The 26,931-nt window shown below is 44.4% G+C and overlaps 2 protein-coding genes across 5 annotated transcripts; both read right to left on the reverse strand.

Annotated features, from left to right (window-relative positions):
• Window positions 1-576: 576 nt before the first annotated feature.
• Window positions 577-13,943, reverse strand: LOC130204449 (vesicle transport protein SFT2B-like). Its single transcript, XM_056431197.1, has 8 exons — window positions 13,812-13,943; window positions 12,336-12,425; window positions 12,176-12,261; window positions 12,021-12,102; window positions 1,892-1,927; window positions 1,743-1,801; window positions 1,583-1,612; window positions 577-1,189 (listed from the first exon to the last, which is right to left on the reverse strand). The coding sequence occupies exons 1-8, from the start codon at window positions 13,878-13,880 to the stop codon at window positions 1,147-1,149; spliced, it is 495 nt and encodes a 164-aa protein (XP_056287172.1). The 5' UTR covers window positions 13,881-13,943; the 3' UTR covers window positions 577-1,146.
• Window positions 13,944-16,584: 2,641 nt separating this feature from the next.
• Window positions 16,585-20,810, reverse strand: LOC130204518 (tetraspanin-7-like). Of its 4 annotated transcripts, XM_056431301.1 has the most exons (7): window positions 20,558-20,810; window positions 20,336-20,410; window positions 20,087-20,241; window positions 19,809-19,933; window positions 17,357-17,440; window positions 16,788-16,861; window positions 16,585-16,712 (listed from the first exon to the last, which is right to left on the reverse strand). In XM_056431301.1, exons 3-6 carry the CDS (start codon window positions 20,175-20,177, stop codon window positions 16,793-16,795), a joined length of 369 nt encoding a protein of 122 aa, XP_056287276.1. In that variant the 5' UTR covers window positions 20,178-20,241; window positions 20,336-20,410; window positions 20,558-20,810; the 3' UTR covers window positions 16,585-16,712; window positions 16,788-16,792. The 4 variants fall into 4 exon arrangements, with proteins under 4 accessions (XP_056287276.1, XP_056287277.1, XP_056287275.1 ...); XM_056431302.1 differs by having other exon boundaries at window positions 17,357-17,407; window positions 20,336-20,810; XM_056431300.1 differs by having other exon boundaries at window positions 20,336-20,810.
• Window positions 20,811-26,931: the final 6,121 nt, after the last annotated feature.

Raw genomic sequence — 26,931 nt, forward strand, 5'->3', positions numbered from 1 at the left:
ATAATAATTAAAGCTGTTGAGTAATTAATATAAATATTAAACTTACCTGAGCAGAAATAATCCAGAGATAATAAGTTGAGTGAAGCTGCTCCTCCTGAAGCCGCCGGAGGACTGGAGCTCTGTGTGTCATCATCATCCTCATCTACATTCTCATCACCCTCATCATCTACATCTACATCATACCAATCATCCTCATCTACATCCTCATCACCCTCATCATCTTCATCTACATCATACCAATCATCCTCATCTTCATCCTCATCAGTTCATCTAGCTGCTCACGCACCTTTTAGAGACACCTGGAGACACAAGGAGACACCTGGAGACACATGGAGACACATGGAGACACATGGAGACACCTGGAGACACAAGGAGACACATGGAGACACATGGAGACACATGGAGACACCTGGAGACACCTAGAGACACATGGAGACATCTGGACCCTCTGAACACCGTTTAATCAGCAGCTGGAGATTATTGGATTTAAAGGATTTAACGGTTGAGAAGAAAAGAACACACAGACACAAACACACAATAACACACACTAACAGACACACACACAATAACACAATATCAAGTGTTTTTCTAGTTTTATTATTTATTAGAAATACAACAAAACAAATGAAATGTTGACAAACAAATTAATTACATCTAAATGTTTTTTCAAACTTTCTGTAAATTGAATTTTATTTAAATACATTTTGAGAATCGATCAGAAATTTACTGACAAAGTTGTCAAATAGTTTAAGATTTAAGAACTTTAAAGACGTTATATTTGTTACTTTAGTAAAATAAGTAAATATATCTTTTACTCTGCTTTTATTCATTTAATCTTTTTTAAATATTATATTTATTTTAAATGTTTAAAATAAAATAACTTCTTCATATCCGGTTGAATTAAAAGTATTTGTACATTTAGAAGCCTGATAAATAATAAATAGTTTTGATTCATTTGAATAACATGAATTATTAAGTATTAAATAAAACATTAAAGTCTGAGTGTTCAGTAACAGGAGGACAACAGCTGATTGGATCCTCAGGGTTTGAAATGTTTGAGGCTCCTGATTGGTCGAACGCCTGGCGGAGTCCTGTGTCCCTATTGGTCCAACAACACCCTGCGTCCTGATTGGTCGAGACTGGAAGTCATTCAGAGACGCACATTGAACATAATTTCGTGACACCGTCCCTGAGAGGAAAAATCACACACACACATGCACACGTACACATACATAAATATTCATCTTATTTGATATCTGTATTTCATAGGATCATAACTGATTGAATAAAAAGGTCATTAACAGTCAATAAAGCTCATTAGCATAAATCATTTTTTACATTTGAAATTTATAAATTAAATATATGGCATAGGGTTCAATATAATATATATTTATTATTTAAAAAATATAGGGATGAAATCTAATAATAATAATATGATTATTTATCAAATTAAAATAAAATATAGGGATGAAATATGATTATATAGAGAATTATAACAAAATAAAGGGATGAAATATGATTATTTATTAAATTAAAATGAAATATAGTTATTAAATATAAGATAACAGAAATGGAGCGTTACCTGGCGAAAGGGATGTATGACAGGCCGTACCTGAGAGAGCAGACACAAGAGGTAGGCAGCTATATATATGCTTTATATACTATATATATACATATATATATATATGTATGTATACATATATACATGATGATACTGTGTGTATAAGTATCTGTATGTTTACCAGGCGAAGGCCAGAAACTGCATGACACAGAAGAGCAGAGCCAGGCCATTGTTCTTCCACTGAGAAATAAACATTAATACATATAAATAAATATTAATACAAATAAACAATAAAAAAATAATACATATAAGCTGTGTTTGTGTTTTTACCCAAAATGCAGCACAAAGCGTCAACACCAGACAAACCTGCAGAGAGATTATTTAATTATCACGAGGAAGTAAAAATACTGAAAATACACAAATGTGTGTGTAAATATATATATATTTGGGCTGTCAATCGATTAAAAAAATGTAACTAATTAATCGCACATTTTTTAATTCATTAATCGCGATTACGTTTTTTTCTTCTTCTAAAGACTAAATCTTGTAAATGAACGAGTAATCCCTTCAGACGGCGTGTATTTTAGACACTTGTTTAATTGTATTCTTTTTTAAAGACTAAACTTCACACAGAGCTGTGTTTTCAAAGAGGCTCCTACCTATAAAGTGCCAGCGAGGTATTTAATATCGTGGATGATAAATTGTTTCTTCAGTGAAACATCAGATTAGTAAACAAAGGTGTATTAGAGACACATTGGTCCTTTCATCTTTAACAGAGAACAGCAGAACCAGTGGCCTTGGGAAACTGACTGACATTCACATGTGTCACGTTAACCCTCTGGAGGCGGGGGGCATTTACTGGATTTTACAAAAACATGTAAATTCACCTTTTAAAGTCTTTTGCATGCGACACATCCCAGTGTTCCCCCACCATTCTATCAGGGTGAGGCCCCGCCCCCCTGTCATGTTCTCTATTGCTCCAGATTACAGCAGAAGTAATGTAAGGTTCTTTCCTTAGAGACGTCTTTGTTCTTTATTAAACTAAACGTCTGTTGTTGGTCGTCTCTCCAGCAGAAGTAATGTACGGTTCTTTCCTTAGAGACGTGTTTGTTCTTTATTAAACTAAACGTCTGTTGTTGGTCGTCTCTACAGCAGAAGTAATGTACGGTTCTTTCCTTAGAGACGTCTTTGTTCTTTATTAAACTAAACGTCTGTTGTTGGTCGCCTCCAGCAGAAGTAATGTACGGTTCTTTCCTTAGAGACGTCTTTGTTCTTTATTAAACTAAACGTCTGTTGTTGGTCGTCTCCAGCAGAAGTAATGTACGGTTCTTTCCTTAGAGACGTCTTTGTTCTTTATTAAACTAAACGTCTGTTGTTGGTCGGCTCTCCAGCAGAAGTAATGTACGGTTCTTTCCTTAGAGACGTCTTTGTTCTTTATTAAACTAAACGTCTGTTGCTGGTCGCTCTCCAGCAGAAGTAATGTACGGTTCTTTCCTTCAAGACGTCTTTGTTCTTTATTAAACTAAACGTCTGTTGTTGGTCGCCTCCAGCAGAAGTAATGTACGGTTCTTTCTTTAAAGACGTGTTTGTTCTTTATTAAACTAAACGTCTGTTGTTGGTCGCCTCCAGCAGAAGTAATGTACGGTTCTTTCCTTAGAGACGTCTTTGTTCTTTATTAAACTAAACGTCTGTTGTTGGTCGCCTCCAGCAGAAGTAATGTACGGTTCTTTCCTTAGAGACGTCTTTGTTCTTTATTAAACTAAACGTCTGTTGTTGGTCGCCTCCAGCAGAAGTAATGTACTGTTCTTTCATTAGAGACGGCATTGTTCTTTATTAAACTAGACGCCTGTTGTTGGTCGCCTCCAGCAGAAGTAATGTACGGTTCTTTCCTTCAAGACGCCTTTGTTCTTTATTAAACTAAACGTCTGTTGTTGGTCGTCTCCAGCAGAAGTAATGTACGGTTCTTTCCTTAGAGACGTCTTTGTTCTTTATTAAACTAAACGTCTGTTGTTGGTCGCCTCCAGCAGAAGTAATGTACGGTTCTTTCCTTAGAGACGTCTTTGTTCTTTATTAAACTAAACGCCTGTTGTTGGTCGCCTCCAGCAGAAGTAATGTACGGTTCTTTCCTTCAAGACGCCTTTGTTCTTTATTAAACTAAACGCCTGTTGTTGGTCGTCTCCAGCAGAAGTAATGTACGGTTCTTTCCTTAGAGACGTCTTTGTTCTTTATTAAACTAAACGTCTGTTGTTGGTCGCCTCCAGCAGAAGTAATGTACGGTTCTTTCCTTAGAGACGTCTTTGTTCTTTATTAAACTAAACGTCTGTTGTTGGTCGCCTCCAGCAGAAGTAATGTACGGTTCTTTCCTTAGAGACGTCTTTGTTCTTTATTAAACTAAACGTCTGTTGTTGGTCGCCTCCAGCAGAAGTAATGTACGGTTCTTTCCTTAGACGTCTTTGTTCTTTATTAAACTAAACGTCTGTTGTTGGTCGTCTCCAGCAGAAGTAATGTACGGTTCTTTCCTTAGAGACGTCTTTGTTCTTTATTAAACTAAACGTCTGTTGTTGGTCGTCTCTCCAGCAGAAGTAATGTACGGTTCTTTCCTAAGAGACGTGTTTGTTCTTTATTAAACTAAACGTCTGTTGTTGGTCGTCTCTCCAGCAGAAGTAATGTACGGTTCTTTCCTTAGAGACGTCTTTGTTCTTTATTGAACTAAACGTCTGTTGTTGGTCGTCTCTCCAGCAGAAGTAATGTACGGTTCTTTCCTTAGAGACGTCTTTGTTCTTTATTAAACTAAACGTCTGTTGTTGGTCGTCTCCAGCAGAAGTAATGTACGGTTCTTTCCTTAGAGACGTCTTTGTTCTTTATTAAACTAAACGCCTGTTGTTGGTCGTCTCTACAGCAGAAGTAATGTACGGTTCTTTCCTTAGAGACGTCTTTGTTCTTTATTAAACTAAACGTCTGTTGTTGGTCGGCTCCAGCAGAAGTAATGTACGGTTCTTTCCTTAGAGACGTCTTTGTTCTTTATTAAACTAAACGTCTGTTGTTGGTCGTCTCCAGCAGAAGTAATGTACGGTTCTTTCCTTCAAGATGTCTTTGTTCTTTATTAAACTAAACGTCTGTTGTTGGTCGACTCCAGCAGAAGTAATGTACGGTTCTTTCCTTCAAGACGTCTTTGTTCTTTATTAAACTAAACGTCTGTTGTTGGTCGTCTCTCCAGCAGAAGTAATGTAAGGTTCTTTCCTTAGAGACGTCTTTGTTCTTTATTAAACTAAACGTCTGTTGTTGGTCGTCTCTCCAGCAGAAGTAATGTACGGTTCTTTCCTTAGAGACGTCATTGTTCTTTATTATACTAAACGCCTGTTGTTGGTCGTCTCCAGCAGAAGTAATGTACGGTTCTTTCCTTAGAGACGTCTTTGTTCTTTATTAAACTAAACGTCTGTTGTTGGTCGCCTCCAGCAGTAGTAATGTACGGTTCTTTCCTTAGAGACGTCTTTGTTCTTTATTAAACTAAACGTCTTGTTGGTCGCCTCCAGCAGAAGTAATGTACGGTTCTTTCCTTAGAGACGTCTTTGTTCTTTATTAAACTAAACGTCTGTTGTTGGTCGCCTCCAGCAGAAGTAATGTACGGTTCTTTCCTTAGAGACGTCTTTGTTCTTTATTAAACTAAATGTCTGTTGTTGGTCGCCTCCAGCAGAAGTAATGTACGGTACTTTCCTTAGAGACGTCTTTGTTCTTTATTAAACTAAACGTCTGTTGTTGGTCGCCTCCAGCAGAAGTAATGTACGGTTCTTTCCTTAGAGACGTCTTTGTTCTTTATTAAACTAAACGTCTGTTGTTGGTCGCTCTCCAGCAGAAGTAATGTACGGTTCTTTCCTTAGAGACGTCTTTGTTCTTTATTAAACTAAACGCCTGTTGTTGGTCGTCTCCAGCAGAAGTAATGTACGGTTCTTTCCTTAGAGACGTCTTTGTTCTTTATTAAACTAAACGTCTGTTGTTGGTCGCCTCCAGCAGAAGTAATGTACGGTTCTTTCCTTAGAGACGCCTTTGTTCTTTATTAAACTAAACGCCTGTTGTTGGTCGCTCTCCAGCAGAAGTAATGTACGGTTCTTTCCTTCAAGAGACGCCTTTGTTCTTTATTAAACTAAACGTCTGTTGTTGGTCGCCTCCAGCAGAAGTAATGTACGGTTCTTTCCTTCAAGACGCCTTTGTTCTTTATTAAACTAAACGCCTGTTGTTGGTCGCCTCCAGCAGAAGTAATGTACGGTTCTTTCCTTAGAGACGTCTTTGTTCTTTATTAAACTAAACGTCTGTTGTTGGTCGCCTCCAGCAGAAGTAATGTACGGTTCTTTCCTTAGAGACGTCTTTGTTCTTTATTAAACTAAACGCCTGTTGTTGGTCGCCTCCAGCAGAAGTAATGTACGGTTCTTTCCTTAGAGACGCCTTTTGTTCTTTATTAAACTAAACGTCTGTTGTTGGTCGCCTCCAGCAGAAGTAATGTACGGTTCTTTCCTTAGAGAGGTCTTTGTTCTTTATTAAACTAAACGTCTGTTGTTGGTCGCCTCCAGCAGAAGTAATGTACGGTTCTTTCCTTAGAGACGTCTTTGTTCTTTATTAAACTAAACGTCTGTTGTTGGTCGCCTCCAGCAGAAGTAATGTACGGTTCTTTCCTTAGAGACGCCTTTGTTCTTTATTAAACTAAACGTCTGTTGTTGGTCGTCTCCAGCAGAAGTAATGTACGGTTCTTTCCTTAGAGACGCTTTGTTCTTTATTAAACTAAACGTCTGTTGTTGGTCGCCTCCAGCAGAAGTACTGTACGGTTCTCTCCTCCGAGACGTCTGTGTACTTTATTAAACTAAACGCATGTTGTTGGTCGTCCCTCCAGCAGAAGTAATGTACGGTTCTTTCCTTAGAGACGTCTTTGTTCTTTATTAAACTAAACGTCTGTTGTTGGTCGCCTCCAGCAGAAGTAATGTACGGTTCTTTCCTTAGAGACGCCTTTGTTCTTTATTAAACTAAACGTCTGTTGTTGGTCGCCTCCAGCAGAAGTAATGTACGGTTCTTTCCTTAGAGACGCCTTTGTTCTTTATTAAACTAAACGCCTGTTGTTGGTCGCCTCCAGCAGAAGTAATGTACGGTTCTTTCCTTAGAGACGCCTTTGTTCTTTATTAAACTAAACGTCTGTTGTTGGTCGCCTCCAGCAGAAGTAATGTACGGTTCTTTCCTTAGAGACGTCTTTGTTCTTTATTAAACTAAACGTCTGTTGTTGGTCGCCTCCAGCAGAAGTAATGTACGGTTCTTTCCTTAGAGACGTCTTTGTTCTTTATTAAACTAAACGTCTGTCGTTGGTCGCCTCCAGCAGAAGTAATGTACGGTTCTTTCCTTAGAGACGCCTTTGTTCTTTATTAAACTAAACGTCTGTTGTTGGTCGCCTCCAGCAGAAGTAATGTACGGTTCTTTCCTTAGAGACGTCTTTGTTCTTTATTAAACTAAACGTCTGTTGTTGGTCGCCTCCAGCAGAAGTAATGTACGGTTCTTTCCTTAGAGACGTCTTTGTTCTTTATTATACTAAACGTCTGTTGTTGGTCGCCTCCAGCAGAAGTAATGTACGGTTCTTTCCTTAGAGACGTCTTTGTTCTTTATTAAACTAAACGTCTGTTGTTGGTCGCCTCCAGCAGAAGTAATGTACGGTTCTTTCCTTAGAGACGTCTTTGTTCTTTATTAAACTAAACGCCTGTTGTTGGTCGCCTCCAGCAGAAGTAATGTACGGTTCTTTCCTTAGAGACGTCTTTGTTCTTTATTAAACTAAACGTCTGTTGTTGGTCGCCTCCAGCAGAAGTAATGTACGGTTCTTTCCTTAGAGACGTCTTTGTTCTTTATTAAACTAAACGTCTGTTGTTGGTCGCCTCCAGCAGAAGTAATGTACGGTTCTTTCCTTAGAGACGCCTTTGTTCTTTATTAAACTAAACGTCTGTTGTTGGTCGCCTCCAGCAGAAGTAATGTACGGTTCTTTCCTTAGAGTCGTCTTTGTTCTTTATTAAACTAAACGTCTGTTGTTGGTCGCCTCCAGCAGAAGTAATGTACGGTTCTTTCCTTAGAGACGTCTTTGTTCTTTATTAAACTAAACGCCTGTTGTTGGTCGCCTCCAGCAGAAGTAATGTACGGTTCTTTCCTTAGAGACGTCTTTGTTCTTTATTAAACTAAACGCCTGTTGTTGGTCGCCTCCAGCAGAAGTAATGTACGGTTCTTTCCTTAGAGACGTCTTTGTTCTTTATTAAACTAAACGTCTGTTGTTGGTCGCCTCCAGCAGAAGTAATGTACGGTTCTTTCCTTAGAGACGTCTTTGTTCTTTATTAAACTAAACGTCTGTTGTTGGTCGCCTCCAGCAGAAGTAATGTACGGTTCTTTCCTTAGAGACGTCTTTGTTCTTTATTAAACTAAACGCCTGTTGTTGGTCGCCTCCAGCAGAAGTAATGTACGGTTCTTTCCTTAGAGACGCTTTGTTCTTTATTAAACTAAACGCCTGTTGTTGGTCGCCTCCAGCAGAAGTAATGTACGGTTCTTTCCTTAGAGACGCTTTGTTCTTTATTAAACTAAACGTCTGTTGTTGGTCGCCTCCAGCAGAAGTAATGTACGGTTCTTTCCTTAGAGACGTCTTTGTTCTTTATTAAACTAAACGCCTGTTGTTGGTCGCCTCCAGCAGAAGTAATGTACGGTTCTTTCCTTAGAGACGCTTTGTTCTTTATTAAACTAAACGTCTGTTGTTGGTCGCCTCCAGCAGAAGTAATGTACGGTTCTTTCCTTAGAGACGTCTTTGTTCTTTATTAAACTAAACGTCTGTTGTTGGTCGTCTCTACAGCTGAAGTAACGTACGGTTCTTTCCTTAGAGACGTCTTTGTTCTTTATTAAACTAAACGTCTGTTGTTGGTCGGCTCTCCAGCAGAAGTAATGTACGGTTCTTTCCTTAGAGACGTCTTTGTTCTTTATTAAACTAAACGTCTGTTGTTGGTCGCTCTCCAGCAGAAGTAATGTACGGTTCTTTCCTTAGAGACGTCTTTGTTCTTTATTAAACTAAACGTCTGTTGTTGGTCGTCTCTCCAGCAGAAGTAATGTACGGTTCTTTCCTTCAAGACGTCTTTGTTCTTTATTAAACTAAACGCCTGTTGTTGGTCGCCTCCAGCAGAAGTAATGTACGGTTCTTTCCTTAGAGACGTCTTTGTTCTTTATTAAACTAAACGTCTGTTGTTGGTCTCTCCAGCAGAAGTAAGGGACGGTTCTTTCCTTAGAGACGCCTTTGTTCTTTATTAAACTAAACGTCTGTTGTTGGTCGCCTCTCAGCAGAAGTAATGTACGGTTCTTTCCTTAGAGACGTCTTTGTTCTTTATTAAACTAAACGTCTGTTGTTGGTCGCTCTCCAGCAGAAGTAATGTACGGTTCTTTCCTTAGAGACGTCTTTGTTCTTTCTTAAACTAAACGCCTGTTGTTGGTCGTCTCTCCAGCAGAAGTAATGTACGGTTCTTTCCTTAGAGACGTCTTTGTTCTTTATTAAACTAAACGTCTGTTGTTGGTCGCTCTCCAGCAGAAGTAATGTACGGTTCTTTCCTTAGAGACGTCTTTGTTCTTTATTAAACTAACGTCTGTTGTTGGTCGCTCTCCAGCAGAAGTAATGTACGGTTCTTTCCTTAGAGACGTCTTTGTTCTTTATTAAACTAAACGTCTGTTGTTGGTCGCTCTCCAGCAGAAGTAATGTACGGTTCTTTCCTTAGAGACGTCTTTGTTCTTTATTAAACTAAACGCCTGTTGTTGGTCGCTCTCCAGCAGAAGTAATGTACGGTTCTTTCCTTAGAGACGTCTTTGTTCTTTATTAAACTAAACGTCTGTTGTTGGTCGCCTCTCCAGCAGAAGTAATGTACGGTTCTTTCCTTAGAGACGTCTTTGTTCTTTATTAAACTAAACGTCTGTTGTTGGTCGCTCTCCAGCAGAAGTAATGTACGGTTCTTTCCTTAGAGACGTCTTTGTTCTTTATTAAACTAAACGTCTGTTGTTGGTCGCTCTCCAGCAGAAGTAATGTACGGTTCTTTCCTTCAAGACGCCTTTGTTCTTTATTAAACTAAACGTCTGTTGTTGGTCGTCTCTCCAGCAGAAGTAATGTACGGTTCTTTCCTTAGAGACGCCTTTGTTCTTTATTAAACTAAACGTCTGTTGTTGGTCGCTCTCCAGCAGAAGTAACGTACGGTTCTTTCCTTAGAGACGCCTTTGTTCTTTATTAAACTAAACGTCTGTTGTTGGTCGTCTCTCCAGCAGAAGTAATGTACGGTTCTTTCCTTAGAGACGTCTTTGTTCTTTATTAAACTAAACGTCTGTTGTTGGTCGCTCTCCAGGAGAAGTAATGTACGGTTCTTTACTTAGAGACGTCTTTGTTCTTTATTAAACTAAACGTCTGTTGTTGGTCGTCTCCAGCAGAAGTAATGTACGGTTCTTTCCTTAGAGACGTCTTTGTTCTTTATTAAACTAAACGTCTGTTGTTGGTCGCTCTCCAGCAGAAGTAATGTACGGTTCTTTCCTTAGAGACGCCTTTGTTCTTTATTAAACTAAACGTCTGTTGTTGGTCGCCTCCAGCAGAAGTAATGTACGGTTCTTTCCTTAGAGACGCCTTTGTTCTTTATTAAACTAAACGTCTGTTGTTGGTCGTCTCCAGCAGAAGTAATGTACGGTTCTTTCCTTAGAGACGCCTTTGTTCTTTATTAAACTAAACGCCTGTTGTTGGTCGCCCTCCAGCAGAAGTAATGTACGGTTCTTTCCTTAGAGACGCCTTTGTTCTTTATTAAACTAAACGTCTGTTGTTGGTCGCCTCCAGCAGAAGTAATGTACGGTTCTTTCCTTAGAGACGCCTTTGTTCTTTATTAAACTAAACGCCTGTTGTTGGTCGCCTCCAGCAGAAGTAATGTACGGTTCTTTCCTTAGAGACGCCTTTGTTCTTTATTAAACTAAACGCCTGTTGTTGGTCGCCTCCAGCAGAAGTAATGTACGGTTCTTTCCTTAGAGACGCCTTTGTTCTTTATTAAACTAACGTCTGTTGTTGGTCGCCTCTCCAGCAGAAGTAATGTACGGTTCTTTCCTTAGAGACGCCTTTGTTCTTTATTAAACTAAACGCCTGTTGTTGGTCGCCTCCAGCAGAAGTAATGTACGGTTCTTTCCTTAGAGACGCCTTTGTTCTTTATTAAACTAAACGTCTGTTGTTGGTCGCTCTCCAGCAGAAGTAATGTACGGTTCTTTCCTTAGAGACGTCTTTGTTCTTTATTAAACTAAACGTCTGTTGTTGGTCGCCTCCAGCAGAAGTAATGTACGGTTCTTTCCTTAGAGACGCCTTTGTTCTTTATTAAACTAAACGCCTGTTGTTGGTCGCTCTCCAGCAGAAGTAATGTACGGTTCTTTCCTTAGAGACGCCTTTGTTCTTTATTAAACTAAACGTCTGTTGTTGGTCGCTCTCCAGCAGAAGTAATGTACGGTTCTTTCCTTAGAGACGTCTTTGTTCTTTATTAAACTAAACGTCTGTTGTTGGTCGCCTCCAGCAGAAGTAATGTACGGTTCTTTCCTTCAAGACGCCTTTGTTCTTTATTAAACTAAACGTCTGTTGTTGGTCGCCTCTACAGCAGAAGTAATGTACGGTTCTTTCCTTCAAGACGTCTTTGTTCTTTATTAAACTAAACGTCTGTTGTTGGTCGTCTCTCCAGCAGAAGTAATGTACGGTTCTTTCCTTAGAGACGTCTTTGTTCTTTATTAAACTAAACGTCTGTTGTTGGTCGTCTCTCCAGCAGAAGTAATGTACGGTTCTTTCCTTAGAGACATCTTTGTTCTTTATTAAACTAAACGTCTGTTGCTGGTCGTCTCTACAGCAGAAGTAATGTACGGTTCTTTCCTTAAAGACGTCTTTGTTCTTTATTAAACTAAACGTCTGTTGTTGGTCGTCTCTACAGCAGCATGTCATTCTGTCTCTAGTGTCGGTCACTCTTCTCGGCTCTCCGTCCCGCGCGCCGCAGAGCTCCATGCCGGCGTGTCTGCGCGCGCATCAGGCGGAGCAACAACAAAGTCCCCTGCACCTTCCGCCCCGCGTCACCGACACGTCGCCCTCTGCTTCTCTGTGAATATGGAGGAGCAGACGGGAGGAAGGAGGCGGACTGCCGCGGCTCGACACTCAGAGGAGTGAAACGACTTCAACGACACCGGAAGTAAACAAAGTTGCGTTAAAATATTTTAGTGCGTTAATCGCGGCCAAATTAATCCCATCGATTAACGCGTTAACGCTGACAGCCCTAATATATATATATAAATAAATATATATACATGTGTGTGTGTATATAAATATAAATATATATACATATGTGTGTATATATATATATATAAATAAATATATATACATGTGTGTGTGTGTGTGTGTATATAAATATATAAATATGATGACCAGCATGACGACGGTTGCTAAGACTCTCTCTTTAGCACACATGGTCTTCAGCTGCCGACACGGACCAATCAGGAACATCGTGCTGAAATCAGACGGCGCAGCTGAGGCATGATGGGTAATGTAGTTCACAGCAGCAGAGGGAGTGTGGTCGGTACCTGGCCAGAGCGCTGACGTTTCCCACGCTGTAGAGGACAGCGAACACAGCGAGGCCCACGCCAGGGATCCACAGGGTGCAGCTACCCTATAGGGGGCGGAGTCAGGCGTCACCGTGGTTACAGGATGAGGAGCACAGACGGTCACCGGGGCAACACTCACCAGGATGGAGCACACAATGCCGATAACGAAGCACACGCCGAAGGCCTTCATCCTGGTGCCCCAGGCCAGGGTGGACGCCTCATTGGCTCTCTGAGGAGGGGCGATGACATCATCATTACATCATGCTCATCATGGTCATGGTCCTCGTCTTCGTTATGGTCCTGTTCCTCGTCATGGTCCTGGTCATGGTCTTCATCATGTCCTTATCATGGTCATGGTACTAGTCCTGGTCCTGGTCTTCATCATGTCCTCATCATGGTCATGGTACTAGTCCAAGTCTTCATCATGGTCTTCGTCCTGGTCCTGTTCCTCGTCATGGTCCTGGTCCTGGTCCTGGTCCTGGTCATGGTCCTGGTCCTCGTCATGGTCCTCGTCATGGTCCTGGTTCTGGTCTTCATCATGGTCTTCGTCCTGGTCCTGGTCTTCTGGTCTACTTGGTAGAAGCTGTGTTGCCTTCAGGCTCAAACAGATATTGACTCAAGAACCGAAGTCCATGAACTCAACGAGCCGGTGACTCCATGAGGAGTTCACTGACACACAGAGTCATAACAAGTCCACTAAGAACTACAACCAGTCCACTATGAACTACAACCAGTCCACTATGAACTACAACCAGTCCACTAAGAACTACAACCAGTCCACTAAGAACTACAACCAGTCCACTATGAACTACAACCTGTCCACTATGAACTACAACCAGTCCACTAAGAACTACAACCAGTCCACTAAGAACTACAACCAGTCCACTATGAACTACAACCTGTCCACTAAGAACTACAACCTGTCCACTAACAACTACAACCTGTCCACTATGAACTACAACCAGTCCACTAACAACTACAACCAGTCCACTAACAACTACAACCTGTCCACTATGAACTACAACCAGTCCACTAAGAACTACAACCTGTCCACTAAGAACTACAACCTGTCCACTAACAACTACAACCAGTCCACTAAGAACTACAACCAGTCCACTAACAACTACAACCTGTCCACTAACAACTACAACCTGTCCACTAAGAACTACAACCTGTCCACTAAGAACTACAACCAGTCCACTAAGAACTACAACCTGTCCACTAAGAACTACAACCTGTCCACTAAGAACTACAACATGTCCGCTAAGAACTACAACATGTCCGCTAAGAACGACAACGAGTCCACTAACAACTACAACCTGTCCACTAAGAACTACAACCTGTCCACTAAGAACTACAACCTGTCCACTAAGAACTACAACCTGTCCACTAAGAACTACAACCAGTACTCTAAGAACTACATCCCGAAGGCAGCTGTTACTGTAACAGCAGGAGAAGGAGAAAGAGGAGGAGGAGGAAGAGGAGGGTTCACTGGTTTTAGCTCTTTGAGTAAATACACAAAGTAAACTTTTAAAGGAGCGCAGCAGGTCGGTTGAACTTCTATGACGTCACAAGCCCGGAGCCGCTCGGTGTCCGTGAACCGGGTCTGCGGTACCTCCAGGATCCCGGTCCCGTCGCCGCCGCCTTCATCCTGGCCGCTCAGAACCTTCTTCAACTTGTCCATGCGCGCGAGACCCAGAGCCGCTCCGCAGGTGTGTCCGCTTCAGGTGTCGTCAACACTCCGCAGCACTTCCGCGTGCAGCGCCGCTGCGGCCGCAGGGGGCGCTGTTTCCTCTCTACAGCGACACGGTCTCAGATGAACTCGACACCTGGTTTATTGTCATTCATTATTCACCCAACATGATGACGTCATCTTTAAATGAAGCGTGATGAAGAAGTTAAATACTTTCACATATTCACAACGCAATCAGCTTTAATTGTAAAAACAAAGTTTGGTGAAATACTGAACAATTCAATTCAATTCAATTCAGTTTATTTGTATAGCCCAATTTCACAAATTACAAATTTGTCTCGGAGTGCTTTACAATCTGTACACATAGACATCCCAAAACCTCACATCGGACCAGGAAAAACTCCCAAATAACCCTTCAGGGGGAAAAAAAGGGAAGAAACCTGCAGGAGAGCAACAGAGGAGGATCCCTCTCCAGGATGGACAGATGCAATAGATGTCATGTGACCAGAAGGACAGATTTAGAGTTAAAATACATTCAATGAATATGACAGAGTGTATGAATAGTTCATAGTAGGCATATTCCACGATGGAGACCTCCACGATCCATCAGGCAGATGGCGGTGGGGAGGAGGAGTGGGCGGAGTCTCAACAGTGGGCGGAGTCTCAACAGGACAGTGGCGTAGTCATGAGCAGGAATTCCACGACCCAGACCTCGATGATCCATCAGCAGATATGATCTATGCCGTCTCATAGGGTCCGATGACCCCATGAGACGTGAAGTCAAAAGGACTCGGGAGAAAGCAGAGTTAGTAACGTGTGATTGAGAGATGAAAATTCATCCTTAAGGAGAGAAAAAAGAGGAGATAGGTACTCAGTGCATCCTAAACGTCCCCCGGCAGCTATAAGCCTATAGCAGCATATCAAGGGGCTGGACCAGTGCAAACCTGATTCAGCCCTAACTATAAGCTCTGTCAAAGAGGAAGGTCTTAAGTCTACTCTTAAACGAGGTGACTGTGTCTGCCTCCCGGACTGAAGGTGAAGCTGGTTCCATAGAAGAGGAGCTTGATAACTAAAGGCTCTGGCTCCCATTCTACTTTTTAAGACTCTAGGAACTACAAGTAGTCCCGCATTTAGTGAGCGTAGCTCTCTAGTGGGGCAATATGGTACTACAAGCTCCTTAAGATATGATGGAGCATCACCAATCAAGGCTTTGTACGTTAAGAGAAGAATTTTAAAAGTGATTCTTGATTTTACTGGGAGCCAGTGCAGAGCAGCTAGTGCAGGAGTGATGTGATCTCTTTTCTTAGTTTTAGTGAGAACACGAGCTGCAGCATTCTGGATCAACTGGAGGGACCTAAGAGATTTATTAGAGCAGCCTGATAATAAGGAGTTGCAGTAATCCAGTCTCAAGTATGTAACGCGTGAACCAATTTTTCTGCATCTTTTTGAGACAAGATGTGCCTGATTTTTGAAATATTACGTAGATGAAAGAATGTAGTCCTTGAGATTTGCTTTACATGGGAGTTAAAGGACAAGTCCCGATCAAAGATAACGCCAAGATTCTTTACAGTGGTGTTGGATGCCAGGGCAATGCCGTCTACAGAATCCACATCACCAGATAATTGATCTCTGAGGTGCTCAGGGCCGATTAAAATTACTTCGGTTTTGTCTGAGTTTAACATCAAGAAGTTGCAGGTCATCCATGTTTTTATGTCTTTAAGACATGCTTGAATTTTACAGAGTTGGTTGCTCTCCTCTGGTTTTATCGATAAATATAGTTGAGTGTCATCTGCATAACAATGAAAGTTGATGGAGTGTTTCCTGATAATATTGCCCAAAGGAAGCATGTATAAGGTAAATAAAATTGGTCCAAGCACAGAACCTTGTGGAACTCCGTGATTAACGTTGGTGGTTATCGGCGTCATCGTTTACAAATACAAACTGAGATCGATCTGATAAGTAGGATTTAAACCAAATTAGTGCCGTGCCTGAAATGCCAATCGACTGCTCCAGTCTCTGTAACAGGATGTCATGGTCAATGGTGTCGAATGCAGCACTAAGGTCTAACAAGACCAGGACAGAGAGGAGTCCTTTATCTGCTGCCATTAAGAGGTCATTTGTAATTTTCACCAGTGCCGTCTCGGTGCTGTGGTGTTTTCTAAATCCTGATTGAAATTTCTCAAATAAACTATTATGATGTAGAAAGTCGCACAACTGATTTGCGACCACTTTCTCAAGGATCTTGGAGAGGAAGGGGAGGTTAGAGATCGGTCTGTAGTTAGCCAATACCTCTGGATCCAGAGTGGGCTTCTTCAGGAGAGGTTTAATAACAGCCACCTTGAAGGAGTGTGGTACGTGGCCTGTTAGCAGAGACACATTGATAATATCTAATAGAGAGCCGCCAATTAAAGGCAAAACGTCTTTAAGCAGCCTCGTCGGGATGGGGTCCAAGAGACAGGTAGACGTGTTCGAACACACACACAGTCACACACACACACACACACACACACACACACACACACACACACACACACACACACACACACACACACACACACACACACACACACACACACACACACACACACACACACACACACACACACACACACAGAGGTGAGTTGTTTCAACGTTTTTGTTTCAACGTTGTGTAAATAAAGTTTTATGATGGCTTCTCACTGGTTTGAGGGTTTATTTACTTTATTTTCCTCCCACATGTGAGACAGCTTCATCTTCATCTTCATCGTCAGCTGCTGCCTCATGAACACGTGGATCGAGGGATTGATTATTGATCGGCTCCGCGGTCACGAGGAACTCTTGCACCTGGAAGACAAAGAAGAGAGCAGCGCTCAGGGTGTGTGTGTGTGTGTGTGTGTGTGTGTGTGTGTGTGCGTGTACCTGTCTCACACCATCTCGTACTGGTTGCTGCTGATGAGACGAGACAGACAGCAGGCCAGAGACGTCCCTATGAGCTGAGACAACAGACACATTCATGATGTCATCAACGGGCCGGGAGCTCACAGCTGATTGGCTGTCTGAGTCTCTGTGACATCACAATGTGTCAGAGTGATGCCTCCTGCAGGACGGAACCAGGTACTGCAGCTACTGGGAGTTTGGAGGTACTTTGAATAACACAGCAGTAGTAATACGAGTACTGTAGTACTTGTAAAGTACTGTGTAGTAGTACTGTGGTACTTGTATAGTACTGTGTAGTAGTACTGTGGTACTTGTATAGTACTGTGTAGTAGTACTGTGGTACTTGTATAATACTGTGCAGTAGTACTGTGGTACTTGTATAGTACTGTGTAGTAGTACTGTGGTACTTGTATAGTACTGTGTAGTAGTACTGTGGTACTTGTATAGTACTGTGTAGTAGTACTGTGGTACTTGTATAGTACTGTATAGTAGTACTATGGTACTGTGGTACTTGTATAGTACTGTGTAGTAGTACTGTGGTACTTGTGTACCTGAGAGAAGGCGATGCTGAACGTGACTCCCGCGATGACTCCCAGGTTCTTCTGCATGGAGGACGTTAGCAGTTCGTAACAGCCCTACACACACACAGTCAGGTGAGGCCCGGCCCGTGACCCGGGCCCCGCCCGCGGCTCACCTGCGGGTGAACCCGGGCCCCGCCCACGGCTCACCTGCGGGTGGACCCGGGCCCCGCCCACGGCTCACCTGCGGGTGGACCCGGGCCCCGCGGCTCACCTCGGTGGACCGGGCCCGCCCACGGCTCACCTGCGGGTGGACCCGGGCCCCGCCCGCGGCTCACCTGCGGGTGGACCCGGGCCCCGCCCACGGCTCACCTGCGGGTGGACCCGGGCCCCGCCCTGCGGCTCACCTGCGGGTGGACCCGGGCCCCGCCCGCGGCTCACCTGCGGGTGGGCCCGGGCCCCGCCTGCTCCTCAGGGCCGCGCTGCAGGTGGACCCGGGCCCACGACTCACCTGGGTGGAGGGCCCCGCCCCTGGGACACCTGGAGGGCCAGCCAGCTGCTCACCTGCGTGGACACCGGACAGCACAGCACCTGGGACAGGACACGGGCCCCGCCAGAGGACACCAGAGGGTGGGACCCGCCAGAGGACAGACACAGGACACAGAGGACACAGGACAGACAGAGGACATAGGACACATAGGACACATGACACAGAGGACAGACAGAGGACACAGATGACAGAGGACACATAGGACAGACAGAGGACACAGAGGATAGACATAGGACACAGGACACAGAGGATAGACAGAGGACACAGGACACAGAGGATAGACAGAGGACACAGAGGACAGACAGAGGACACATATGACAGACAGAGGACACAGAGGACACAGAGGATAGACAGAGGACACAGAGGACATAGAGGACACAGAGGACACAGAGGACACAGAGGATAGACAGAGGACACAGAGGACACAGAGGATAGACAGAGGACACAGGACACAGAGGACACAGAGGACACAGAGGGCAGAGGACACAGAGGACAGACAGAGGGCAGAAAGAGGACACAACACAGAGGACACAGAGGACAGAGAGGGGGACAGAGAGGAGGACAGACAGGAGGACAGAGAGGAGGACATACAGGAGGACAGACAGGAGGACAGACAGGAGGACAGAGAGGAGGACAGAGAGGAGGACAGACAGGAGGACAGAGAGGAGGACAGACAGGAGGACAGAGAGGAGGACAGACAGGGGGACAGACAGGAGGACAGGAGGACAGACAGGAGGACAGACAGGAGGACAGAGAGGAGGACAGACAGGAGGACAGAGAGGAGGACAGAGAGGAGGACAGACAGGAGGACAGACAGGAGGACAGACAGGAGGACATACAGGGGACAGACAGGGGGACAGAGAGGAGGACAGACAGGAGGACAGAGAGGAGGACAGACAGGAGGACAGACAGGAGGACAGACAGGAGGCCAGAAAGGAGGACAGACAGGAGGACAGAGAGGAGGACAGACAGGAGGATAGAGAGGAGGACAGAGAGGGGGACAGACAGGAGGACAGACAGGGGGACAGAGAGGAGGACAGACAGGAGGACAGAGAGGAGGACAGATAGGAGGACAGACAGGAGGACAGATAGGAGGACAGACAGGAGGACAGACAGGAGGACAGAGAGGGGGACAGAGAGGAGGACAGACAGGAGGACAGACAGGAGGACAGAGAGGAGGACAGACAGGAGGACAGACAGGAGGACAGAGAGGAGGACAGACAGGAGGACAGACAGGTAGACAGACAGGAGGACAGAGAGGAGGACAGACAGGAGGACAGACAGGAGGACATAGAGGAGGACAGAGAGGAGGACAGACAGGAGGACAGACAGGAGGACAGACAGGTAGACAGACAGGAGGACAGACAGGAGGACAGAGAGGAGGACAGACAGGAGGACAGACAGGAGGACATAGAGGAGGACAGAGAGGAGGACAGACAGGAGGACAGACAGGAGGACATAGAGGAGGACAGAGAGGAGGACAGACAGGTGGACAGAGAGGAGGACAGACAGGAGGACAGACAGGTAGACAGACAGGAGGACAGACAGGAGGACAGACAGGAGGACAGACAGGAGGACAGACAGGAGGACAGAGAGGAGGACAGACAGGAGGACATATAGGAGGACAGAAAGGAGGACAGACAGGAGGACAGACAGGAGGACAGAGAGGAGGACAGACAGGAGGACAGAGAGGAGGACAGACAGGAGGACAGACAGGAGGACAGACAGGAGGACAGAGAGGAGGACAGACAGGAGGACAGAGAGGAGGACAGACAGGAGGACAGAGAGGAGGACACACAGGAGGACAGACAGGAGGACAGAGAGGAGGACAGACAGGAGGACAGAGAGGGGGACAGACTGAACTACAGTAGTACTACTAGTACTACCACAGTACTACCTGAACTACTGTAGTACTTCTACCTGGTACTAACTCACCTGAGAGCGGTAGATGAAACATTTCCCACACTGAGGACATTTGTGAGCGACCCGCTGAGAATTGTGGGAAATGCTGTTCAGAGTGTTCGACGTGACCTCAGAGCCGCCTCGCTCCGATTGGTCGGCTGTGGAGAAAGGCGGAGTTAGAATAGACTCTCAGAGTTCATCAGTGTGTGTGTGTCTCACCGGTGGCCTCTGATTGGTCCACAAAGTCTCCAGGTGAGTCCTTCAACCTATCAGGAAACCAGGAGATCAATGTAGCGATCACACCGCCTCACCTGTGACTGGACATTCGCCCACTGCCGACTTCTCATTGGACGCCTCGCTCTGACCAATCGCAGTCTCCTCCGCCTCCTCTCGCTCCGTCATTACCACCAGCTCCACCTTCACCTGCTCCACGTCAGGCGGAGGATCCGATTGGACCCGTGTGTCGCTGAGCGGAGGGCCAGGATTGACCACGAGTTAGAGGATGAAGATGATGAGGATGATGATGATGAAGATGAAGATGATGAAGATGAAGCACTGACCTGCAGGAGGCGGACTCTGTCCTCTGGACTCTGAGCAACCAGAGCAGAACACAGCTCCTCCACCTGGTGGTCAGACTGAGAAACACACATCATCATCAATAATCCTCCACATCCCACAATGCACTGCTCCTCCACATCCCACAATGCACTGCTCCTCCAGATGTTCAAATGTGAATTCAGTAAACATCAGCAGGACATTTGTGACTTTAAAAGGAGAACAACCTCAACAACAAGACGGAGAACAACAACAACAACAACAACGACGACGAGAAGAAGGCGCCTCACTGTGGCCTTGCAGACTGTGTCCAGGTGATCTGGGTCACAGAGGGTCACCTGAAGACGGATCAGAGGATTAATGAACACCTGAAGCTCCTCCCACACCACGATGATGTCATGCATGAAGCTCCTCCCACACCACTGTGATGTCATGCATGAAGCTCCTCCCACACCACTCTGATGTCATGAATGAAGCTCCTCCCACACCACTATGATGTCATGAATGAAGCTCCTCCCACACCACTATGATGTCATGATTGAAGCTCCTCCCACACCACTATGATGTCATGATTGAAGCTCCTCCCACACCACTATGATGTCATGCATGAAGCTCCTCCCACACCACTCTGTCATGAATGAAGCTCCTCCCACACCACTGTGATGTCATGAATGAAGCTCCTCCCACCTTGGCCCTCCTCTGCCTGTCCGTCAACAGCTGTGGGACGGCCTCGGTTACCAGGGCGACGAAGTCCTCAAGCATCCCATAATGCCTCACGCTCCGCTGCCGGGCAACCCGCCAGCAGGCGGAGGTGGGGAGGGAGGGGAGGGTGGGGGCGTGGATGATGTCACCTGATCACAACAACAACAACAACATGTTGATCATATGGAACCAGCTCTGCCCCTTCTGGAGAAGTCACCATGTGGACTGGTTCTAGTCTGGTTCTAGTCTGGTTCTAGTCTGGGTCTAGTCTGGGTCTAGTCTGGTTCTCGTCTGGGTCTAGTCTGGTTCTAGTCTGGTTCTCGTGTGGTTCTCGTCTGGTTCTAGTCTGGGTCTAGTCTGGTTCTAGTCTGGTTCTAGTCTGGGTCTAGTCTGGGTCTAGTCTGGTTCTCGTCTGGGTCTCGTCTGGGTCTAGTCTGGTTCTCGTCTGGTTCTCGTCTGGGTCTAGTCTGGTTCTAGTCTGGGTCTAGTCTGGTTCTAGTCTGGTTCTAGTCTGGGTCTAGTCTGGGTCTAGTCTGGTTCTCGTCTGGGTCTAGTCTGGTTCTCGTCTGGTTCTAGTCTGGGTCTAGTCTGGTTCTAGTCTGGGTCTAGTCTGGTTCTAGTCTGGGTCTAGTCTGGTTCTAGTCTGGGTCTAGTCTGGGTCTAGTCTGGTTCTCGTCTGGGTCTAGTCTGGTTCTCGTCTGGTTCTAGTCTGGGTCTAGTCTGGTTCTCGTCTGGTTCTCGTCTGGGTCTAGTCTGGTTCTAGTCTGGGTCTAGTCTGGTTCTAGTCTGGGTCTAGTCTGGTTCTAGTCTGGTTCTAGTCTGGGCCTAGTCTGGTTCTAGTCTGGGTCTAGTCTGGTTCTAGTCTGGGTCTAGTCTGGTTCTCGTCTGGGTCTAGTCTGGTTCTAGTCTGGGTCTAGTCTGGTTCTAGTCTGGGTCTAGTCTGGTTCTAGTCTGGTTCTAGTCTGGGTCTCGTCTGGGTCTAGTCTGGTTCTAGTTTGGTTCTAGTCTGGTTCTAGTCTGGGTCTAGTCTGGTTCTAGTCTGGGTCTAGTCTGGTTCTAGTCTGGTTCTCGTATTACATTGTTTATATATATATATATATTGTATATATATATATTGTATGTATATACATATATATATATATATAGTCTCAAAAAAAGTGTATATTTTATTACATTGTTTTATATATATATATTGCCATGATGTATATTCTATTACATTGTTTTATATATATATTGTTAATACTTTCTTCTTTTTTGTGTGTGGATATTGTATAGTTTATTCTCATTCTTATTCTTTTTTTAGTCTGCTACTGCTGTCGGGTGTTTTGCACATAAGAATTTCACGAACCGATTATACTTGTATAAAAGGGGATGTGACAATAAAAACTTGAAACTTGAAACTTGGGTCTCGTCTGGGTCTAGTCTGGTTCTCGTCTGGGTCTCGTCTGGGTCTAGTCTGGTTCTAGTCTGGTTCTAGTCTGGTTCTAGTCTGGGTCTAGTCTGGTTCTAGTCTGGTTCTAGTCTGGGTCTAGTCTGGGTCTAGTCTGGTTCTAGTCTGGTTCTAGTCTGGGTCTAGTCTGGTTCTAGTCTGGGTCTAGTCTGGTTCTAGTCTGGTTCTCGTCTGGGTCTAGTCTGGTTCTAGTCTGGTTCTACTGCCGTTCTACTGGCGATCTACTGGTTCTACTGGCGTTCTACTGGCGATCTACTGGTTCTACTGGCGTTCTACTGGCGATCTACTGGTTCTACTGGCGTTCTACTGGCGATCTACTGGTTCTACTGGCGTTCTACTGGCGATCTACTGGTTCTACTGGCGTTCTACTGGCGATCTACTGATTCTACTGGCGTTCTACTGGCGATCTACTGGTTCTACTGGCGTTCTACTGGCGATCTACTGGTTCTACTGGCGTTCTACTGGCGATCTACTGGTTCTACTGGCGTTCTACTGGCGATCTACTGGTTCTTCTGGTGTTCTACTGGCGTTCTGCTGGCGTTCTGCTGGTGTTCTGCTGGTGTTCTACTGGTGTTCTACTGACAAACATTAAATTAGAAAATATGAAATGATTCATAATAAAGTTGTGAGAGGTATTATTCTCATTTAAAAAAGTAACCAGCAGAGGGAGCTGTGGGCTCATATATAATATATACATATATTATATATATATACATATATATGTATATATACACATATATATATACATACATATATATGTGTGTATATATATATATATACACAAAACATGATGAAAATACACACATACATGTATATGTGTGTGTCTATATATATATTGCATATATGTGTATATTGATCAGGAAGTGAGTGAATTTGGATTCTTCTTCCTCTTCATCCTCCACTCCTCTTCATTCTCTTCCTTATCTCTTCGTTTGTCTTGGAACGGAGCGTCACTCTGAACAACAGAACCAGCTGTCAATCAAACTCTACCAGAGGTCACATGTTTTAGAAAAGTCAACAGACATCACACACCAGTGTGTGTGTGTGTAATGATGCATTGTGGGAACGAGTTGTGTACAATAGGTCCTCTACCATATGTCCACTACCATAGAACCTCTACAATAGGTCCTCTACCATATGTCCACTACCATAGAACCTCTACCATCGGTCCTCTAACATAGGTCCTAGAACCTCTACCCTCGACCAGAAAACCTCAACCATAGAACCTCTACCCTAGAACCTCTACAATAGGTCCTCTACCATATGTCCACTACCATAGAACCTTTACCATAGGTCCTCTACCATATGTCCACTACCATAGGTCCTCTACCATATGTCCACTACCATAGAACCTCTACCATAGGTCCTCTACCATATGTCCACTACCATAGAACCTCTACCATCGGTCCTCTAACATAGGTCCTAGAACCTCTACCCTCGACCAGAAAACCTCAACCATAGAACCTCTACCCTAGAACCTCTACAATAGGTCCTCTACCATATGTCCACTACCATAGAACCTTTACCATAGGTCCTCTACCATATGTCCACTACCATAGGTCCTCTACCATATGTCCACTACCATAGAACCTCTACCATAGGTCCTCTACCATATGTCCACGGCCATAGAACCTCTACCATAGAACCTCTACCCTAGAACCTCTACCATAGGTCCTCTACCATATGTCCACTACCATAGAACCTCTACCATAGGTCCTCTACCATATGTCCACTACCATAGAACCTTTACCATAGGTCCTCTACCATATGTCCACTACCATAGAACCTCTACCATAGGTCCTCTACCATATGTCCACGGCCATAGAACCTCTACCCTAGAACCTCTACCATAGGTCCTCTACCATATGTCCACTACCATAGAACCTCTACCATAGGTCCTCTACCATATGTCCACTACCATAGAACCTCTACCATAGGTCCTCTACCATATGTCCACTACCATAGAACCTCTACCATATGTCCACTACCATAGAACCTCTACCATATGTCCACTACCATAGAACCTCTACCATAGAACCTCTAGCCTAGATCCTCTACAATAGGTCCTCTACTATATGTCCACTACCATAGAACCTCTACCATAGGTCCTCTACCATATGTCCACTACCATAGAACCTCTACCATAGGTCCTCTACCATATGTCCACTACCATAGAACCTCTACCATAGGTCCTCTACCATATGTCCACGACCATAGAACCTCTACCATAGAACCTCTACCATAGGTCCTCTACCATATGTCCACTACCATAGAACCTCTACCATAGGTCCTCTACCATATGTCCACTACCATAGAACCTCTACCATATGTCCACTACCATAGAACCTCTACCATATGTCCACTACCATAGAACCTCTACCATAGAACCTCTAGCCTAGAACCTCTACAATAGGTCCTCTACTATATGTCCACTACCATAGAACCTCTACCATAGGTCCTCTACCATATGTCCACTACCATAGAACCTCTACAATAGAACCTCTACAATAGGTCCTCTACCAAATGTCCACAACGATAGAACCTCTACCATAGGTCCTCTACCATATGTCCACTACCATAGAACCTTTACCATAGGTCCTCTACCATATGTCCACTACCATAGAACCTCTACCATAGGTCCTCTACCATATGTCCACTACCATAGAACCTCTACCCTAGAACCTCTACAATAGGTCCTCTACCATATGTCCACTACCATAGGACCTCTACCATATGTCCACTACCATAGAACCTCTACCATAGGTCCTCTACCATAGGTCCTCTACCATAGGTCCTCTACCATAGGTCCTCTACCATATGTCCACTACCATAGAACCTCTACCATAGGTCCTCTACCATAGGTCCTCTTGCATATGTCCACTACCATAGAACCTCTACCATAGGTCCTCTACCATATGTCCACTACCATAGAACCTCTACCATAGAACCTCTACAATAGGTCCTCTACCATATGTCCACTACCATAGAACCTCTACCATAGGTCCTCTACCATATGTCCACTACCATAGGTCCTCTACCATATGTCCACTACCATAGAACCTCTACCATAGGTCCTCTACCATATGTCCTCTACCATAGAACCTCTACCATATAACCTCTACCCTAGAACCTCTACAATAGGTCCTCTGCCATATGTCCACTACCATAGAACCTCTACCCTAGAACCTCTGCCATAGAACCTCTACCATAGATCCTCTACACTAGAACCTCTACAATAGGTCCTCTACCACATGTCCACTACCATAGAACCTCTACCCTAGTACCTCTACCCTAGAACCTCTACAATAGGTCCTCTACCATAGAACCTCTACCATTCAATTCAATTCAGTTTATTTGTATAGCCCAATTTCACAAATTACAAATTTGTCTCGGAGTGCTTTACAATCTGTACACATAGACATCCCTGCCCCAAAACCTCACATCGGACCAGGAAAAACTCCCAAATAACCCTTCAGGGGGAAAAAAAGGGAAGAAACCTGCAGGAGAGAACAGAGGAGGATCCCTCTCCAGGATGGACAGGTGCAATACTATAGAACCTCTACACTAGAACCTCTACAATAGGTCCTCTACCATAGACCAGCATCCTCAGAAAGGACGGGGGAGCTAAATGATTTCCTCCTTTCCTTTCCTCATTTCCTTGTTTCCTAGAGAGTGAGAGAGAAAGAGAGAGAGCGAGAGGTCAGACGAGTGCAGCAGCAGTGTTACAGCGAGAGAGAAAAGAGCGTTGAGGGGATTGGCAGTGAGGCGTGAAGACGAGTGTGTGTGTGTATATGTGTGTGTGAGAGTGCGTCGATGTGTATGTGACCTTGTCTGACTGTGTGTGTGTGTGAGGCAGCGAAGGGAGCGAATAGAAAACGGGGAACCTTGAAACCGTCCTGATTTCCTCCTCTATTATTCTCTCTCACACACACACACACACACACAAACAAACACACACACACAAACACACACACTGTGTACACAGAAGGCTATTCATCTTTCCCTTCACCAACATCAATAAGTGATGACGCTGTTTAAATATTCATCGATGGCAGCGCTCACTAAACACACACACACACACTCAGAAACACACACACAGAGGCACACAGAGACACACACACAGACATACACACAGAGACACACACACAGACACAGACACAGACATACACACAGAGACACACACACAGACACACACACACAGACAGCAAGAAACTTCTTAAAGAATTATGTATTTTATATATATATACAGTACATATATATGTGTGTATATATATATTTAGTATATACTGTATATATGGACACAATCAGTGGAATTTAATTTCCCGGCAGGCAGAAAATAAATGTTGCAGCGTTTCGCTGCACCGCCTTTAATTAGAGGCTGTTTAACATTTACACACACACGCAGAGACACACACACACAGAGACGCACACACACACGCAGAGACACAC

Source organism: Pseudoliparis swirei, chromosome 14 (genome assembly GCF_029220125.1).
Source record: "Pseudoliparis swirei isolate HS2019 ecotype Mariana Trench chromosome 14, NWPU_hadal_v1, whole genome shotgun sequence".
In the NCBI taxonomy this organism is placed as follows: domain Eukaryota; kingdom Metazoa; phylum Chordata; class Actinopteri; order Perciformes; family Liparidae; genus Pseudoliparis; species Pseudoliparis swirei.

Bases quoted from the DNA above. Each gene is read 5' to 3' on its own strand.
- LOC130204518 (XM_056431301.1), bottom strand. From the start codon at position 20,177: ATGACGGAGCGAGAGGAGGCGGAGGAGACTGCGATTGGTCAGAGCGAG. The intron at 17,441-19,808 runs GTGAGTTAGTAC...GTGTGTGTGTAG, and splicing joins GTTTCATCTACCGCTCTCAG to GGCTGTTACGAACTGCTAAC. The intron at 16,862-17,356 runs GTACACAAGTAC...CTGTTGTCTCAG, and splicing joins TCAGCATCGCCTTCTCTCAG to CTCATAGGGACGTCTCTGGC.
- LOC130204449 (XM_056431197.1), bottom strand. From the start codon at position 13,880: ATGGACAAGTTGAAGAAGGTTCTGAGCGGCCAGGATGAAGGCGGCGGC. The intron at 12,426-13,811 runs GTACCGCAGACC...GCCCCTCCTCAG, and splicing joins ACGGGACCGGGATCCTGGAG to AGAGCCAATGAGGCGTCCAC. The intron at 1,802-1,891 runs GTAAAAACACAA...TTTATTTCTCAG, and splicing joins CGCTTTGTGCTGCATTTTGG to TGGAAGAACAATGGCCTGGC.